Source organism: Rhinatrema bivittatum, chromosome 3 (assembly GCF_901001135.1).
Source record: "Rhinatrema bivittatum chromosome 3, aRhiBiv1.1, whole genome shotgun sequence".
In the NCBI taxonomy this organism is placed as follows: Eukaryota; Metazoa; Chordata; class Amphibia; order Gymnophiona; family Rhinatrematidae; genus Rhinatrema; species Rhinatrema bivittatum.
Window position 1 is genome coordinate 256,926,474 of NC_042617.1, and position 17,786 is coordinate 256,944,259.

The window sequence follows — 17,786 nt, forward strand, 5'->3', positions numbered from 1 at the left end:
GGGAAGGGAAGGTGCGGGGGGGGTGGAAGGAAAGTTCCCTCTGAGGCCGCTCCGAATTCGGAGCGGCCTCGAAGGGAACGGAGGCAGGCTGCGCGGCTCGGTGCGCGCAGGCTGCCGATTTTGGGCAGCCTTGCACGTGCCGACCTTGGATTTTAATGGATACGTGCGGCTACGCGCGTATCTATTAAAATCCTGCGTACTCTTGTTCGCGCCTGGTGCGCGAACAAAAGTACGCATGTGCGCAGATTTATAAAATCTGCCCCAAAGTGTTGGACTTTCTCCATCGAGAAGCAGGGTTGAATTAGCCATGATATGAGGGTGACATCATCCATCAGCACAGTAAAGACCTTTCTCTCTTAGCCCTTGGGGCCGATGTGATACAGTGTGCTCAGCCAAGTGCATTGTATAACCCACAGTTGGACACGAGTTGTATAGGCGCTAACTAATCCCCTTATGCAATAAGGGGATTAACGCTTCTACAATGTGCATCCAACATGGAGTGAATCTAATAGAGCTCATCACATGCAAATGCATGTGGATGAGGCTTTTAGGTATTCACTCCCAATACAAAAAAAAAAAATGTGCAACTAGGATGCACATTTAGCGATCAGAAATTAGGCATTGATAGTTGAGCGCTGCTAAAACTAATACAGAAAAGCAGAAAAAATGCTTTTCTGTACTACCTCCTACTATCATTGCAGAATTAAGTAGGAGGAAAAACAAAACTAAATAAAGTTAAAAAAAAAAAAAAAAAGCACCTGCAGTCGGGTGCAGGAAATGGATGCTCAACTGACAAGCGTCCGTTTCCTGAACCCCCTGGCTGTGTGGCGTTTAGGGAAACCGATGCCAATAAACTCGGCATCGGTTTTCCTAACCGGCGCACGGCTGACACTGATCGGGTTCTCGTTAACAAGGAGCTGCTAGGGGCGTGCAAGCGTCCCTAGTGCCTCCTTGCTAATGCGAACCCCTAATTTAGATATTGCATGACCCCCCCCCCCCCCCCCAGGAGGGCGCATTAAGAAAGTGGGCGCTAACTGTTCAGCACCTGCTTTCTGCGCATATTTATTGCATCGTCCTCTTAGCGCTTTTGCTCTACTGATCATATATAGGAGTTCCCTCACGGGTGTTGCCTAATGAGCCCCTCTTTTTTTTTTTCATCTGAGCATCAGCTTGGACGTGTAACCTTTCTCTGTTTTTAAACTTGTTTTTATTACTACATTGCATCACTACCTTGGCAATTCCACAAGCAGCACTTTTCAGTGCTATTAAAAAAAAAATAAAGAAGATAACATACTTTTTCACAGAAATGTCCGGCACTTAAAAGCTCACTATCAGTGGCTTCAAGGATTGTGTATGTGGTAAGAATGTTCATTACCGATGGAAACATTTGTTACCAGTACCTAGGACCTCACCATGAACAATCCAAGTGCTACCACTGCAGCTGGATGTCTTTGTACTCTCAAAAGTCCAGATCCTGGAAGAAAGAGCAACTGCATCTGTTCCTTTGCCTAGAATGGAGCCTCTTCTAGCTTCCCGGGCTAGAAGAGCAGGAGCTCCTTGAGTAAAAATCCCCCCTTGTTGAGGCAGGGATGGTGTCCCTGCACCTCACTGGGATTGAGTAAGCAACAAAAACACCATTCTCAGGCATTGGCAAGCCCTTTGCATGCATCTCAGGGCTCAGTGCTGAGTAAAAAGAAAGAAGCACAATTCCTCAGAGCTGGTGGCACTGAAAAAGCAATGGGCCTTGGCACTGGTGCTGCAGTCAATGCATAAAGCATTGGTGCCGTTGATGTACCATTCACCAGCACACTGAACTCCATCACTGTCGACATATTGAGCCCTGGTGTCTCAGGCACCGGCACCATTGATGCACTGAGCTCCAGAGCAGTCAACACATCAAGCTTCTACACCAACGATGCTTCCTCTCTCAGTGCCTCAAGCCTTGCAGCACGGATTGCTGCTGTCATGCACCATGCTTCAGTGCTGCCAGTGCAGGTATTCCTCAAATCGCCAGTCCCTTAGACTTACTCAGGAAGGATGAGAAGTGCTCTACTTACCTCTTCCGATTTCAAGGATGATTTCCCCGTCAAAGCTACTTGAGCAAAGACTTCATCTGGAGCCATAATATCCCATCTGCTCAGTAGTGCCCTTAATTTCTAACCGCTCCCCCGAGAATAATTTTGATTTCTGAAGAGGGTGTTCCACCCCTAATGCCTGACCAGAGGGCACAACAGCCCTTGGACCAATTGGCGCAGTTGGTGAAGACTTTATTTGCCTCCCTGGCACCTAAGGAAAAGGAAGGAACTCTTCAACCTCTCCTCTCCAGAATATTGGATTTGCTCCAAGAAGTCACTTCTACCCTTGATCCTAGGGGTACTCCAGACCCCTGTGAGGGGATACTAGTCCTTGCCATTCTCTTACAGTGGAATTCAGCCAGTTTGAGGATGTCCTTCAGGAATATTCTCTTCAGAGGTAACCAAGAATTCCTCCTCAGTCACAAATATCATCATTGGGGGGTCCTGGATCAGTGACCCCCTTCCTTTGGATAAGAGGAAGGATTGGTGGGAATACCCTCCAACCCCCTACCTGAGTCTCTGGAACTTGCCTTCATCTCAGGATCTCTCCTATTCCAGATTTCTGATAAGTGGGGAAGGGCACTATGAGTTAATGTTTGTAAGGACAAGGGCCCTTGTACAGAAAGTTTTGGCCTTCTCCAGATTCTGGATATTCTGGTAGAGCTGACAAGAATTTTGATCCATTTGATCCTGCAAGAATTATAGACAAGAATGTGGGAGAATTCAATGTCCTGCTTTTCAGTAACCAGGAAATTAAACCTGAAATACGGAGTACAGAAAAACCCAAGGATTTGGGGTGGTACAGTTGTCTCACCAGAGAGTCATGATGTAGTATATGTTAAAGCAAACAAAGAAAGCAAGAATATTCTCCAACACTCCACCGAGGAAAGATCCCAGATTGCTGGAAAATTATGGGAAAAAAAGTGTTCAAGAGCTCTGTGCTTAATGCTCACATTTCTGTGCACCAGTTTTACATGGTGCAGTACTTACATGATTGCCTTCAGAAACTGAAACTATTTTTTGTCATAAGAACATAAGAAATTGCCATACTGGGTTAGACCAAGGGTCCATCAAGCCCAGCATCCTGTTTCCAACAGTGGCCAATCCAGGCTACAAGTACCTGGGAAGTACCCAAAAACTAAGTATATCCCATGCTACTGATGCTAGTAATATCAGTGGCTATTTTCTAAGTCAACTTGATTAATAGCAAGTAATGGACTTCTCCTCCAAGAACTTATCCAAACCTTTTTTAAATGCAGCTGCACTAACTGCACTAACCACATCCCCTGGCAACAAATTCCAGAGTTTAATTGTGTGTTGAGTTGCTCCAGGCAACTCTGCATAACCACACTACTCCTAGATGTAGAAGAATAAATATATGCCTTCTTATTCATTCAGAATACGAAGCATTTGACACAATAGCCCGCTCATCATCTGCCACTGAAGCATACACTATGGGGCAGATTTTAAAACCTGCACACAGGCACAGATTTGTTCACGCAACCCGGCGCGAACAAATCTACGCCTGATTTTATAACATGCGCGTGCAGCCGTGCGCATGTTATAAAATCCAGGGTCAGCACGCGCAAGGGAGTGCACAATTGTGCAACTTGCGCGCACCGAGGCGTGCAGCCTGCCTCCGTTCCCTCCGAGGCCGCTCCAAAATAGGAGCGGCCTTGGAGGGAGCTTTCCTTCCGCCCCCCCGCACCTTCCCCTCCCTTCCCCTACCTAACCCGACCCCCAGCCCTACCTAGAACCCCCTTACCTTTGTTGAAGAAGTTACGCCTGCCTCCTGGCAGGCATAACTTTCGCATGCCGGTCGACGGCCGTCCCACGATCCCGGGCACAGCGGCAAATGGCCGCTGTTCCTGGAGGCTCAGGCCACGCCACACCCCGCCCCCAGACCACCCCGTACCGCACACACTCCACCCCTTTTTGCAAGCCCCGGGACATAAGCGCATCCCGGAGCTTGCACGCGCCGCCAAGCCTATGCAAGATAGGCTCGGCATGCGCAGGGGCAGGCAGGGGCAGATTTTCGGGGGTTACACGCATATCTTACGCGCGTAACCCTTTGAAAATCTGCCCCTATGGCTTAGTTAATGGCTAGCAGTTTGTGCGATGATGTCCACAATAAACTAGCAGATGTGCCCTGCCTGAGAAATCATCTCTTTGAAGACAAACTCAGAGAAGCAATTGCTGAGATCAAAGAGCAAAATGTGGCAGTCCGGTTTCTCTCAACTGGCTTGGAACAACAGTCAACTTCAATGCTGCCCTACTTTGCTTTTAAGCATTCATACTTTCAAAGATTCACCTTGTGGCAATTCCAGAGGTATTGTGCTCCTCCTCTGCATATGCAACAGCTACTTCCGGTCGAGGCCAGCAATGCAAGAAGTGGCAATTAAAAATGGCACAACAAGACCAGCTAAAATCTGAAGCCAGTTTTTGACCAATCTCCAGATCCAGCATTCAATGTCTCTACCTGGAGGAGTGAAGCAAAATTTCCATGGATTGCTGGGTACTCAAGATTGTGGAATCTGTTTACTGCTTGCATTTCTCCCAATTTCCTAAGCTTCCCTGTTGCTTAGCCTTCAATCCAGATCTGTCTCACTCAGTGCAGCTCCACATGAAGATGGAGTTGCTTCTCAGACTGAGGGCAATAGAACTGCCCGATCAACATGGCCAGTGTTTCTACTCCTGCCATTTCCTTTATCTCCAAGAAATCTGGGGGATTAAGACCCATCTGGGATTTAAGAAGTCTGAACAAGAATCTACTAGAGAAGAGATTCAAGATGAACTCCTTTCATACCATTCTGCCCTTCATCCAGGTGGGGAAGTGAATGTGCGCCTTGCATCTGAAAGACACATCTGCCCACATACCTATGCATCCCTCCTACTGGCACTATATTGCTTTGTGATGTAATCTTCTCACTACTTGTCCCGTGTGCTCCTCTTCAGTCTCTCAGCAGCACCAAGGGTCTTTACCAAATGCCTAGTTGAAGTAGCAGCGCATCTCCAGCTTCAGAGCATTTGTGTTTTCCCTTATGTGATGACTGGCTTGTTGCAGCGACTTCCCAGGAAGGATACTGACCTCTGTGCGAAAGACAATTCAACTCCTGCAGCCTCTAGGGTTCTTAATACATTTTGAAAAATTGACCCTAGTCCTATTTCAGGAAATCAAATTCATTGGGGCATGGAGAGACTCTCTACAAGAGAGAATGTTTCTTCCGATAGATCAAGCGGATATACTCAGGATCATGTTCACTTGGTGAACACAGAACCGACAACAGCCAGGGAAGTACTAGTTGTTCTAGGCCACATGATGGCAGTGGTTTACATAGTATCTCTAACCCACCTCCACATGCAAGCCCTACAAAGGGGTTTCCATTTCTAATGGGATCAGTTAACTCAGTTCTTGACAACCTTACTGAGTGTCTTACAGGGAATGAAAAGAAAGCACCACTGGTGGTGAGATGCATACATTTTATGGGAAGGGGCACCCCTCCATCTGCTTCCTCATCAGGTGACGTTAGTGACAGAGATGTCCACCAAGGAATGGGGAGCATACATGGGTCCTTTCCAAATCCAAAGGGCTTAGTAGTGAAAGGGAATTTCAAATCAGCCTGTTGGAGCATTGACCAATCAAATGCTCCCTGCTGGCCTTCTTGCATCTCCTTGGGAGAAAGAGAATTCTCATTCAAACTGATAACCAAGTAGCCATGTTTTATGTCAACAAGCAAAGAGGCACAGGATCATGGACTCTCTGCCAAGAGGCGATAAGAATATGGAAATCGGTATGCTTAAAGAAACCTGCCTTCTGGGGATCACCAACATATTAGCAGATTGCCTCGTCGGGGTGTTTCGCCCTCGTGAATGGTCTCTGCATCAGTCAGTAGCTGACAGGCTGTTTGACCTTTGGGGACATTCTTTGATCATCCTGTTCATGTCAGGGAAAAACAGAAAAGTGTAAAGATTTTGTTCCATTCTTCCAGGCAAATGCAGATCCACTCAGGAGGCTTTTCTGCTCACCTAGAATGCAGGTCTCATGTATGCTTTTCCACTAATTCCGCTGAGCCAAGATAGTGCATAAAGTGCTCAAAGACCGGACCCACCTGATACTTATTGCACCAGTATGGCCCAGGCAAGTATGATTCTTGTATCTAGTATACCTATCCATTAGCTACCCTGATTCTCTAGATGCCAAATCATCTTTATTGACTTAAGAAGAGGATCGTCTGCATCATCTGAACCTTCTCTCTCTCAACTTGACAATCTGGATGTTATGTGTTCGTTGATTGCATCACTTTCCTTGCCCAAGGAAGTTGAAAACATACTAATATCTACCAGAAAGCCCTCAACGAGAAGGGCTTATTGCTCTAAATGAAAACAAAGCTCTTTGGATCCATTTGCATGGCGGTACTCAAGAAGACATTGGCCCATTTGGGTTTGAAACCATGGGAGTTCAGAACTCATTCCTTCCATATTGGTGCAACCAGCACCGCTAGGGCTGGTTTTAAGTGTGGAAACAATTCAGAGAATAGGAAGATGGAAGTCAGTGGTGGTTAACCTATACATTAGAGGAGGGACAAAGGGTAATTAACTGTCACCATTTATGTTACAGAGGAGCCCAATGGGCGAAGGACCGTCTGAATCAATGGACACTCCTTCGTTCATTGAGCAGCCAGGAGGGCGAGAGAGAGCCATACGGGACGCACCTTGGGCTAGCACCGTATGGGGTCCGCATCGACTGGATTGGTAATTGCAGCATGCTGAGGGAGCAACTCTTACCGCTGCTGAGGCAGCACGCAGCAGCATGTGCTCAGCTGCAGGTCATTGTTATTCACTTGGGTGGGAATGATCTAGGCAGAGTATCCACCAGGCAACTGTTGAAGGCAATCAGGGAGGACTTCAAATTGATAGCCGTGCTATTCAAGCACAGTTCCTTGGTATGGTCACATATCATACCGCAGAAGAAATGGGGCAATTCGAGGCTATGGAACAGGGGACACAGAAAGTTGAATAGGCAGGTTGGCGCAGGTTTACAGAGCTTAGGGGGTCATCAAATTAAACATGAGTGGGCAGATATCCAATGTGAAGGGCTGTATCGGGGTGATTTGGTTCATTTGTCCGACACAGGGCACGACCTATTTAATAAATCACTGCAGGAAGCGTTGGAAGTATGCTTGAGCATCAGAGCATACACAGCCGCAGCTAGGGTTAGGGGGGCATGAGGCAAGTCACTAACTGCCTCATGCCAGTGGAGGGATACCCGAGTCGTGGTGGCGAGGCAATGTGATACTAGACTTGCTGCCTGGGAGAAAACGGTGGGTTATATCTGGTATAAGATGATTGCTATTGGGTTTGTGGGGTGGGGCGGTGCCTGGAGGTATGGCCCCCCCCCTAGCTCGATGCAGCGGGTGGGGGGGGGGGGCCGGTTATACCGAGCTGTCTTGCTTGACTGTGGCGGACGGCCAATTGGGGCAACACAGTGATACTGCAAGGTCCCACGGCTCGGGTGCTATAGGTATACGTTTTTGTGTTTTAGTCAATAAAGCTGCAGTCTTCGTTATCCACCACTGAGTTTAATTGTCTTATTTGGGTGGAGAAGAAACTGCAGGGAGGTGGAAGGGGCAGGAAGCATCCTGGCTGCTAGCGTTAATATATAATTTATTTGTTTAATCACAGAACAAATGGGAGCATGCATATTTTTTCTTTAATGTTGGGTGTGCTTCGGGATTGTTATATAAGCTGTGAGGAAAACTGATGATAAATGATCTGCTGTGTATTTGCAACCTGGACTAGCCACTGATGGAGACAGGATGCTGGGCTTAATGGACCTTGTCTGACCCAGCATGGCATGTCTTATGTTATGATTTATTCCAAGGTGAATATGATCCTGATTGAAAACTTTAGGACCAACCAAAGTTTGCAAAATATCATATAGAAAGGTATAACCTAATCTAAACCAATCAAAATATAGATTTTTTTGTAGTAATTTAATAAGTCTTCTTTTACACTTATAATTATTGATATGCCAAGCTATCTACACTCTGCAGAAGTTTTGTTAATTAGGTGTGAGTTGATAAAATTTATAGCTCAGGGATAGGCAACTCCAGTCCTTGAGTGCCGCAAACAGGTCTGGTTTTCAGGATGTCCATAATGAATAAATATGAGATAGACTGCATGTACTGCCTCCCTTATATGCAAATAAATCTCATGCAAATTCAACATGGATATTCTGAAAAAAAAAGACCTATTTTCAGTACTTGAGGACTAGAATTGCCTACTAACCCTTTCTAACTAATTTTTATATTTAACAGCTCAGAGAGACTTTACTTCAAGTTCTCCATTTTTCACTCATTGATTTTGGTGTTTTATTTGCCTTCCCAGGTAGTAAAACGACTTCCTAAAACACGCTCTGGGAAAATTATGAGAAGGTTGCTGAGGAAGGTCATTACTGATGAATCTGGTGACCTGGGAGATACAACAACATTAGATGATCCGACTGTCGTCACAGAAATATTAGAGGCATTTCAGAAATACAAACAGGATAAATCTGCTATGTAACTGGAAGATTTTGGGTCTTTTGCTCTCTCTCACCATGTGCCTTAAATGTGGGAAAATCTGTAGCTCATACAAACCACTAATGCAGCTCTACAATTGTATCATGAGTGCAGCGACATATATATATATATATATATATATATATATATAATATATCTGGCTAAGTTCAGATGTAACTGGACAAATGATGGGGTTTGAAAATCCTGCCTCGCTGACCAGCACCAAGATAGCTGGCTAACTTTTTATCAAGCTAAAAAGTTATCCAGCTAATTTAGGGGGTGGAGATGTTCCGAATCCCCAAACCTTGCCCCATTCACACTGTCTAACATGCAATACAGCACTATCGAGGCTTAATACATCTCGCAAATAGCTGGACTTCCAAAGAGCAGTCCTAAAGTTAGCCAGATATACTTAGGATAACTAAGATAGCTGGGAATGTTCAGAGGTGTGGGCGTGCAGCTGAATATCCTGACAAAAATAGCCAGATAAGTTTATCAGGCTGACTTTGCTGGCTGGATAGCAGCTGAAAATGGACCCCATAGATTTTATAAACTGGGGACGGTGGGAGACACCTTGAGTAGTAAAATTTAGTCTTATTGAGGAAGAAGCCAAATTGTCTTTTTTTTTTTTTTTTTTTTTTTTGGGGGGGGGGGGGTGAAGGAGGGATACTTTCTGTTTCTGTTGCCTTCTGTCTTCAATCCTCCCTTTTTCCCAAACAGCATGCCTTGGCCACCTCTTGTTGGCCAGCAGGAGCTGTGACAGTAGTATCAGTCAAATTGTTGTTCTCCATCCATCAGGACCTGACGTGTCCTGATGGATGGAGGATCCAAACCTGAACCTGCATGGCTGTGGCTTGAGCCGTAGGGCTGGACCCAAAATTTGTTTTAGCACACACAGAACAAACTGGCGCTTTTGGAGGGGTTGATTAGTAATGTGAAGCTACTGGGGCTATCCTTAAGTAAGCCATGCCAGACTTTATTTTAGTATACATTTTATTAGAAAGCAAGCACATCCTGGTTTACTCTTTCAGGAGTATGTGTTAGGTATTGTCTCTTATGTGTTTCTATATGGCACTACATACATATGTCTAATAGTGTTTTAGAAAAGGTAAAGAACAGTGGCAGTAGCTTACAGGTCACTTCTCCTCAAGGAGAAGAAGGGGATTCAGGTTCAATAGCAACTTAATCAAATTTGGAAAGCAAATGCTGAATTCAGTCTTGTTCATGTGAGTTAACACACAAATTCATTACTTCATCTTACAAACACAAATATACTTATCTATAGAAACACAAGACTTGGATATATTCTCCAAGTTCCATTCCTCACATTCCTTGGCCCTTAGCTCTCAAATTGCCAGAACACTGTCTTGATCCCAGCAACCCCCTTTATAATTTCCCAGGGACCAGTCAGAATCCACAGGGGCATGGCTACAAGTCTGGGCTTGGGAGAGTAAGCAAACCCTTTCTGTTTGCTCAGCTTTCCTTCCATATAGCCATTAGATGTCTCAAAGACAATGCTTTTGATTCTCACTCCAGCAACCTGCTGGCTTGAAATCCAAACTCTTTTGTCCCGATAGGTAGGTAAGTAGAAATATTATGGAAATACGAGGACAGAGATGGGTTTTGAATACTTGTTCTAGTGTACTTGTTTTTTCAGCACCTGTTACTGAATAATTTGATGGAAATTTACAAATCTGGACTAGAAAACATATATCCCAAGCTTCCTAGGGTCATCTTGTCAAAATGTCTCATCAGATAAGATAACATATGTAATAATATCTTTAGCAGAAACTTTGCATCATGGGAAATGTAGTATAAATTACCATTTTTGTTAGAAATGGGACAAAAAATTGGGACATTCAGTCATGATTATATATGCCACTCTTAATTCATTTATTCATCAATGGGCATGGTTCATAGATCACATTCACCAATCACAATATTAAACTATCATGTCTTCACTGGCAATTTTTGCGTTTTCTCATCACAATCTCAAATCATAATCCAATAACTCCCTCCTATGAATGCATATTCAAATTGGGATTGGGATTTATGATCAATTTTTAGCCCATGTCTAACTTATGTCATAGGAAATCTAGCTGAATCTGACATCTACAATGTTCTGTGCAAGATGCAAGCATTTCTGTAGAGCATCTAGTAGGTAGAGAAGTTCCATGAATGCTCTGTTTGATATATGCTGGATAATAACATCCAAGCCTGCCAGAAGAAAAATACTAAAGTATGTCTAGGGTTTAGCTAAGGAGACTGTGCAGAAAAAAAGATAGGATAGGAAGATGAGATACAATGAGGTCCATATTCGAAAGCCATTTAGACAGATAATGTAATAGGTATCTGTCTAAATGGCTTATCTGGCTATATTCAGCCCTTATGTGGCTAAATTCTAGCCAGCTAATAAGTTAGCTGGCTAGAATTTAGCCAGGTAAGTTAGGGGCAATCCAGGGACATAAGTGGAAGGAGTTGAGTCAGCTGGCTAAGTTAACCATCTAACTCCAATATTCAAAGTTAGATAGCTGGCTATATTCAATTGTGTGGCTGCACTGTTGAATATGCCTCTAAAGTTAGCTGGATAAGTTTATCTGGCTAACTTTGCTATCCAGGCTGTGTCTAAATATAAACCTCAAAAGGATTAGAATGAGAACAAAGAGGTTGCATAGAGTTTGTATAAGATATTATTTAAAAATGTTAATTCTTTAAAATAATTGCAATACATGTTTGGCAAGAAAGATGATTTTTAAGTTCCTTATTAAGAAGAAGTGGGAGAAAATACCTGTTGCTTTGTGGTGAGCATGGGCAGCCATAGGTTCTCTTGGCAGCCTATGATCAACTTCATTTCAGTGGAGTTGTAGAGATTGTTGGTCATGGAATTTCCTTAGGACACTTTTAAATTGTTGGTTGCTTAAAGTGACCAGCACTATACAGTACTTACAGATATATACTGCTCACTATGGGGTCGATTTTAAAAGAAGCACGCGTGCATCCATGTGCGCATGGTTCCCGGCATCCGCACGTGGACGCGGTTATTTTATAACATGCGTGCATTGACGCGCTCATGTTATAAAATATGGTTCCCGCATGCACATGCGTGGGTGGGTTGGGACTCGCGCACAGAGTGGGGGGGGATTTTATAAACCAACGCACAGTGACGCGAGTAGGCCTTCCCCAGTTCACTCCAGTCTGCTCCAATTTTCCCTCCCAGTCTGCTCCAATTAAGAACGGACTGGGAGCAGTAAGTATTAAAACAAAAACATTTTAACTAGCTGGGTAGGGGAAAAGGTAGGAAGAGTTGTTAGGAGGATAGGGATGTTCCCGCGCAGTCCGCTTCTTAATTGGATGGACTGGGAGAGAACTGGGAAAACCCTACTTGTGTCGCTGCACTTTTTTAAAATCCCTCCCCAATTGCGCATGCGAGAGGCCACCCACCCGCACATGCGCGTGTGTACATTAAAATTCGGCACTCATGTGCGCAAAGGAATCGTATTTTATAACATGCGTGTGCCGATGCGCGCATTTTATAAAAACGTCGCATGTGTGTGCACCGGGAACCGCGCGCACATGGACGCACACGCACTTTTTCAAAAATCAACCCAGTATGTATAGACATGCCTCAAGCAGCTATATTTCATAGTGGCTTGCTTAGGTAATAATTTTAATTTTTGGAATTTCATATTTGGTACTTTCCATTGTAAATAAAGAAAAAAAGTCACATTAGCTGAGATGGTTTGTTAGGATAGAATGCTGGCAAATTAGGAAAATGCTTCCTCTGTGCAATTTGGAGACTGCCAGTGAGGGCTGTTTTGTGGTGTGTACATGTATAAGAATATCCAGTCACCTTGGTTGATGGCTGAGGTTGAGTGTGAGGCCTTCTTTCTTTACCTCCATGCTGTGGAATGGTTAGGGCCTGGTATAAAGTGAGGCCTGGATTCATCCTCTGTCAACCAGAGTTGCTCTTATCTGAGCATCTGCCTTTAAAACATAATTCATAGAAAATATATAGACCTGTGTCAGTTTACAATAGAATCACATCCAAATGTTACTAAAGTCTGCTGATCCAAGCTGGCAGTAATGCTTGTATAAGCAGGAATAAAGGGAATAGGAGAAAACAGAATTGGGAAACATGTTGAAATAAGTAATATATACTGGAACATGAGTAACCCAGATGTGTTGTAAAAATGTTGTATTACCAAAGGACATGGTTAATGGTCTTCAAAATGTGATCATCCTTCTTCATACATTGTTACTTCTCTGTTACAGAAACCTTTATATTAGGACAAAGATTGGGAATATTTCTAGTGAAAAACAAATTGTATGTTAAGTTCAACTAGAAGATGCAAGTGATTTGAATAGAAAATGAGACTATTAGAATACTTTTATATTAAGGAACAAAAATCTGATGTCTTTATGGACTGAAATCCAAATGGATGGAAAGATTTAAAAAACTGGATTTAAAACTGCAACCATTGCCTTCACAAGGAAGTGTTGATTGCTTTCTCAGTGACAATTTGTTCAAGGTTTTGAAAGGTCTGGGACAAAGAGAAATCTCTTGGTGTAATATGCTGAGTAATGTCGGGAAAGTGGAGGAAGGTGTAACACATTTGATCTTCAAGAGTACTGAAAAACTATATTGGTCCTCCTTCAATGGAAATTGTTATTTGTGCTGTTGCTCATCTCTGTGACCTGGTTGTTATAAATACTCTGGCAAAGGTTCCTCAAGCTATAGTGCTTAAAACCGCTGCAAAAATTGAAGGGCCACAGCCCCAGCTCTAACTGAACTGGAAATACAAAATAGCAGGAGGAAAACTTCTGGGGTAAACAGGAGCATTCCCTAGATAACTGCTATGAAACTGAGCTGGCATTCTCAGGGCCTACATTCAAATGACTTGGGTCTGTACACCATCATAGTTAATGGCTGAACAAGTAACATGTTCCTTTCATTTGAAATATGAGTGCAAATGCATAAAATCATTACATGCATCTTCTGGCAAAATTCCCACTCCTATGGTAGTGACAAAGCTAACACTTTGGTATAGTGTGCGCAGATAATTTTGTGACACTTGACATTGAATTGAAAGGGATTCATTAGTACTGTAAATCAAGTGCAATGACTTACTGCTTTGCAAATTTGTGTTATACCATGTCCTCTATGTCATAATTAAGAAATGATAAGTAGTTAATGTGTATCACTATACAACTGCAGTTTTTGAATATAAAGACCTTATTTTTCCCACCAATTTTCTTCTTGTTTGACTTCCCAAGCATGACTTCATCTGGGCAATTTAAAACAGTGCCCCCTCCCCCTTTGGACAATGGTTGGAAGGAAAGTTTCCTCAGAGGCTAAACTTTTCAGCACCACTCATGTGCAATCACCTTTTGTCTTCTTTGCTCTGAGCCTATCACCTCTGCAACTGCACATAAAATTGGATAGCTTCATCAAAGAGTTGCTGCCCCCACATGAAGGGTTTGAAATTGGCTTTTTAATTTTGAAATCAAGTGAAAGGACTTTAATGTATATTATTTGTAATTGCTAAAACCCATAAACTGGTCAGTAGTAGGTGAATCAGATTCTGTTATGTTAAAATGCTTTTGTTGGAAGAGTCAAGATGGCGGCATGATGGGTCAGCGTCTTGTTAATCTACGGATTCTTGTTTCCTCAAAATTTGTTACTGAGAATTAGAGGTGTGCATCGGGTGCCCGATCATTTTCGCTTTAGGGTTTGTGTGGCCGCGGAAAAATCTCGTTTTCCCGCGGATCGGCATTTTATTTTTCATCAAAAATCGTTTTTCGGCTTAGTGCGCGCTAACAATAATAACAAAAAATAACAAAAAGTAACGGTTTTTTGTTAGCGCGCACTAACGGGAGTTAGCGCGCACTAAGCCGAAAAACAATTTTTGAACAAAAATTTAGGGGAAATGAGATGGTTTATCGATTTTACCGATATATGACAAATTAAGAAATATCGTACGATATTTTAATTCATCATAAAAATGATTCACATCCCTACTGAGAATGTCCCCCAAGAGGAAAAGGAAAACTTGGATCTTTCCTTCTGAGATCCAGTTGGTACCTTTTGCTCAGCAGATGTTAGATCTCTTCACCATCCCAACTTCTGCTGACCATGGATCAAAAGGTGCCGATGTGTGTGGTGATGAGGGATCATCACTTTTGCCAAGGGAGGAAGTTTCCCTGAGTCCACTGGATAGTAGGCTGCTACCGAGCGAGAGGAGGCCTGGCTGAATCTGCATCTGCGTTGTGCCCTGATGAAATCAGTGCCATGGTAGCATTGGAGGGGGCAGGTGTTTGGACCCCTCCTTCAGAGGTTCTAGTGGCGGTGGCTGCTGTAGAAGAGCAGTTTCACTTGGAGGCTGCAGGGAATTAGAGATGCGGTAACAGTTAAGTATTCCTCTGTGGAGAACCAAGGCATGTTGGAGCCTGTGAGGGGCTTGTATCATCTGGTCTGGGTAAGTCATCTGTGCTTCTTGGGAGGTCTAAAACAATTTTAGACTTTATTTGGATGGTCCTGTATCAAGATTGATGCCTCAGTTTCCTTATGTTCTTCAGAAATTTGGAAGTTATCCACTAAGGTTGGAAAATTGTCTCAATGTCTTGAGTCAACCACTCAGGACCATGTGCAGAGCTGGAAGCTCAAAGCAGTTAATTTTACCTAGGTGCAAGATAACAATTATGTTTTATAAATTGGAGAATATTGAAAATCTTAATAACATATTTAAATCTATGTATACTTAATTTTTCCAAGGTCTCAGGGGTTCTATCCTGTGACCTGTTTAACTGAGGTATTAAATATTCCATTTGGCGCTATTCCGCCAGTTAATAGATTTTTACCTTCCTGTTGACATCCACAGAAGAATATAGAATTAACTCAAGCATCAGGGGATTTGATAGATTTAATTATTTTTCTGGAAAAAAACTACCATGGAGGAGCAAGAAAGAGTGATGTTATATGTCTGTTTGGTGTTTGGACTAGATATAAATTTAATTATGCATTCTTTTTATCAGAATCTAAATGCTTTGTTTCTGAGACAGAGAGTGAGGATTTATCCTGACCTGACTAAGGTTACTCAGCGAAGGAGATAGAGGTTTATGAATATATGCCAAGAGACTAGGGCTTTGGGTGCTATGTTTGTTATGTTATCCTTGTAGATGCCTCAAGTATAACTGTCAATTATGTTTTCCTCATACCTGAGCACGTAAGGGTTTTCCTAGATGCCAAGACACTTCCAACTTTGACACCGGTGATGTCCTGATTGGTTTATTTTACATTTAGCTAATGCAGATTGGTCAGGTTTAAAATTCATACTGAATACTAATTTTCCTTTTTAAATTCCTGGGATTCTGCCTTAATTTCCTTTCTTCCCTTCTACCTTTTTTCTTTAAAGTTAGTAAGTTAGACTTGAAACTGTGTTTCCTTAAATTTGTGTTTCCTGAAAGTTGCTTGTTGGTTGTATCTCACTTAATTTCTCTGATATATGAATTTTGTGGAAATACTGGATAAACCTATAAATAAATATTAAAAATAAAAAATTCTTTAATTCAGTTGGTTTAGGCACTCTGGTCAAATTATATGTTTCCATGACTCTGAGTGAATAGAAGCTGACGCAACTTCTATATGGTACAAAGTTATACATAAGAAATATAAAGAGGCCAAAATACCATGAATGCAGATATAAAACGACAACAAATAATCAGAACTCAGGAAAATGTATCAAATATTCAAATGTTCAAATACTAACAGTGAAACTTCCAATCAACCTGCTAAAGGACCTTGATAACACCCGTACATGCTTTTATGTTATGCACGAAATGCCCAGTTCATGTTTAATCATCGGTCCTAGCTAAGTTTCATTTTTTTGATTTTTCAATTCTTTGCAAATAAAATGTAAATTACTGAAAATGAATTACTTCCCTTAAGTCTTCAGAGAGACGGTATTCTATTTCAAAGCAGCAGCAGCAGCAGCAGCAATGAGCTTTACACCCAACATGAGTGTCATGTTTTGAGTAAAGAACTGCATCAGGGGCCAAAGTCTCAGTAGTGTCAGCATCTTTCTATATAAAAGATGAAATACATTATCATTATATAAAATATAGGCACATATGGGTTTAGTTACCAACTGTGAAGAAAAAGAACTAGCTGGAAAAGTTAATTTCAAAAGTGCATCGCCACGTTTCAAAAGGTTATGCTGGCTGTGGAGTGCAGTGGTGTTTTCGCGGGGGTTTTAAAGAGAGACGTGGTAATGTAACCACGTATGTCAATTGATGGCTGTCAAATGATGCCAGCGGGCTCTCAAAAAGGACACATTTCAGTCTGTCTGAAGGATTGTACGATGTAAAATTGCTATGTCCGCAACATTCAGTAAACAATGTTTCTATGGCTTTTAAACAAATAGCCACTGGGCACATAGTTAGTGCAAAAGCTTGAAGAAAAGCTAGCAAATGGAATTTGATATTTGGAGCATGAAATGTTTAGAAAAAATGGAACCATTCAACTTCAGCGTTCAATCCAGAAGGATGAATAGACTTTAAATGAAAAATCCACTGCTGTTGCTGCTGCTTCAAAACTTTGTCCTGATGCCCATTCTTCCAATCAGTTCTTAATTGTTCTAAAATAGATCATTGGATGTCAGTAAAATAATGTTCAGTAGCAAGAAAATGAACAATGGCTGCCTGTGTCTTGTTGATTTTCAGACTTTTATGTTCCAACAAACGTGTATGGAATGATCTGTTAGTCTTTCGTACATATAACAGACCACATGGACACTGTAAAAGATACACAATACATTACAATTTACACGTTAGAACTTGTCTGACCAGTACAGTTCTCCCATCTTTAGTGGTAATGTAGCCATTAGTATTTTGCATGGCACAAATGGAGCTTTGCTTACATGGAATGTGTTCTTCTGGGATGTTGAGTAAGTCCTTAATATTATGCCCTCTTCCAAATGCAAAATGAGGATGGCATTGTGTACTGGTAAACTGGTCCAAAAGTTTCCAATGTTGACATATAACCTTACAAATTTTCGGAGCTAAAGGAGAGTGTTTTAGCACACAAGTTTGCCGACGATCGATATCTTTATCTTCTTTTGGAGTAAGCAAAAGTTCACAATGGTTGAACAAAGCC

General features: G+C 42.4%; 1 protein-coding gene across 1 annotated transcript in view; it reads left to right on the forward strand.

Moving 5' to 3' along the window:
• ACSS1 (acyl-CoA synthetase short chain family member 1) overlaps positions 1 to 16,215 on the forward strand; it is a 279,756-nt gene extending 263,541 nt beyond the window's left edge. The window contains exon 14 of the mRNA XM_029594504.1: positions 8,463 to 16,215. Coding sequence (XP_029450364.1) covers positions 8,463 to 8,639 — 177 coding nt within the window. The 3' untranslated portion in view covers positions 8,640 to 16,215. The remainder of the gene's footprint in view (positions 1 to 8,462) is intronic.
• The last annotated feature ends 1,571 nt before the right edge of the window (positions 16,216 to 17,786 follow it).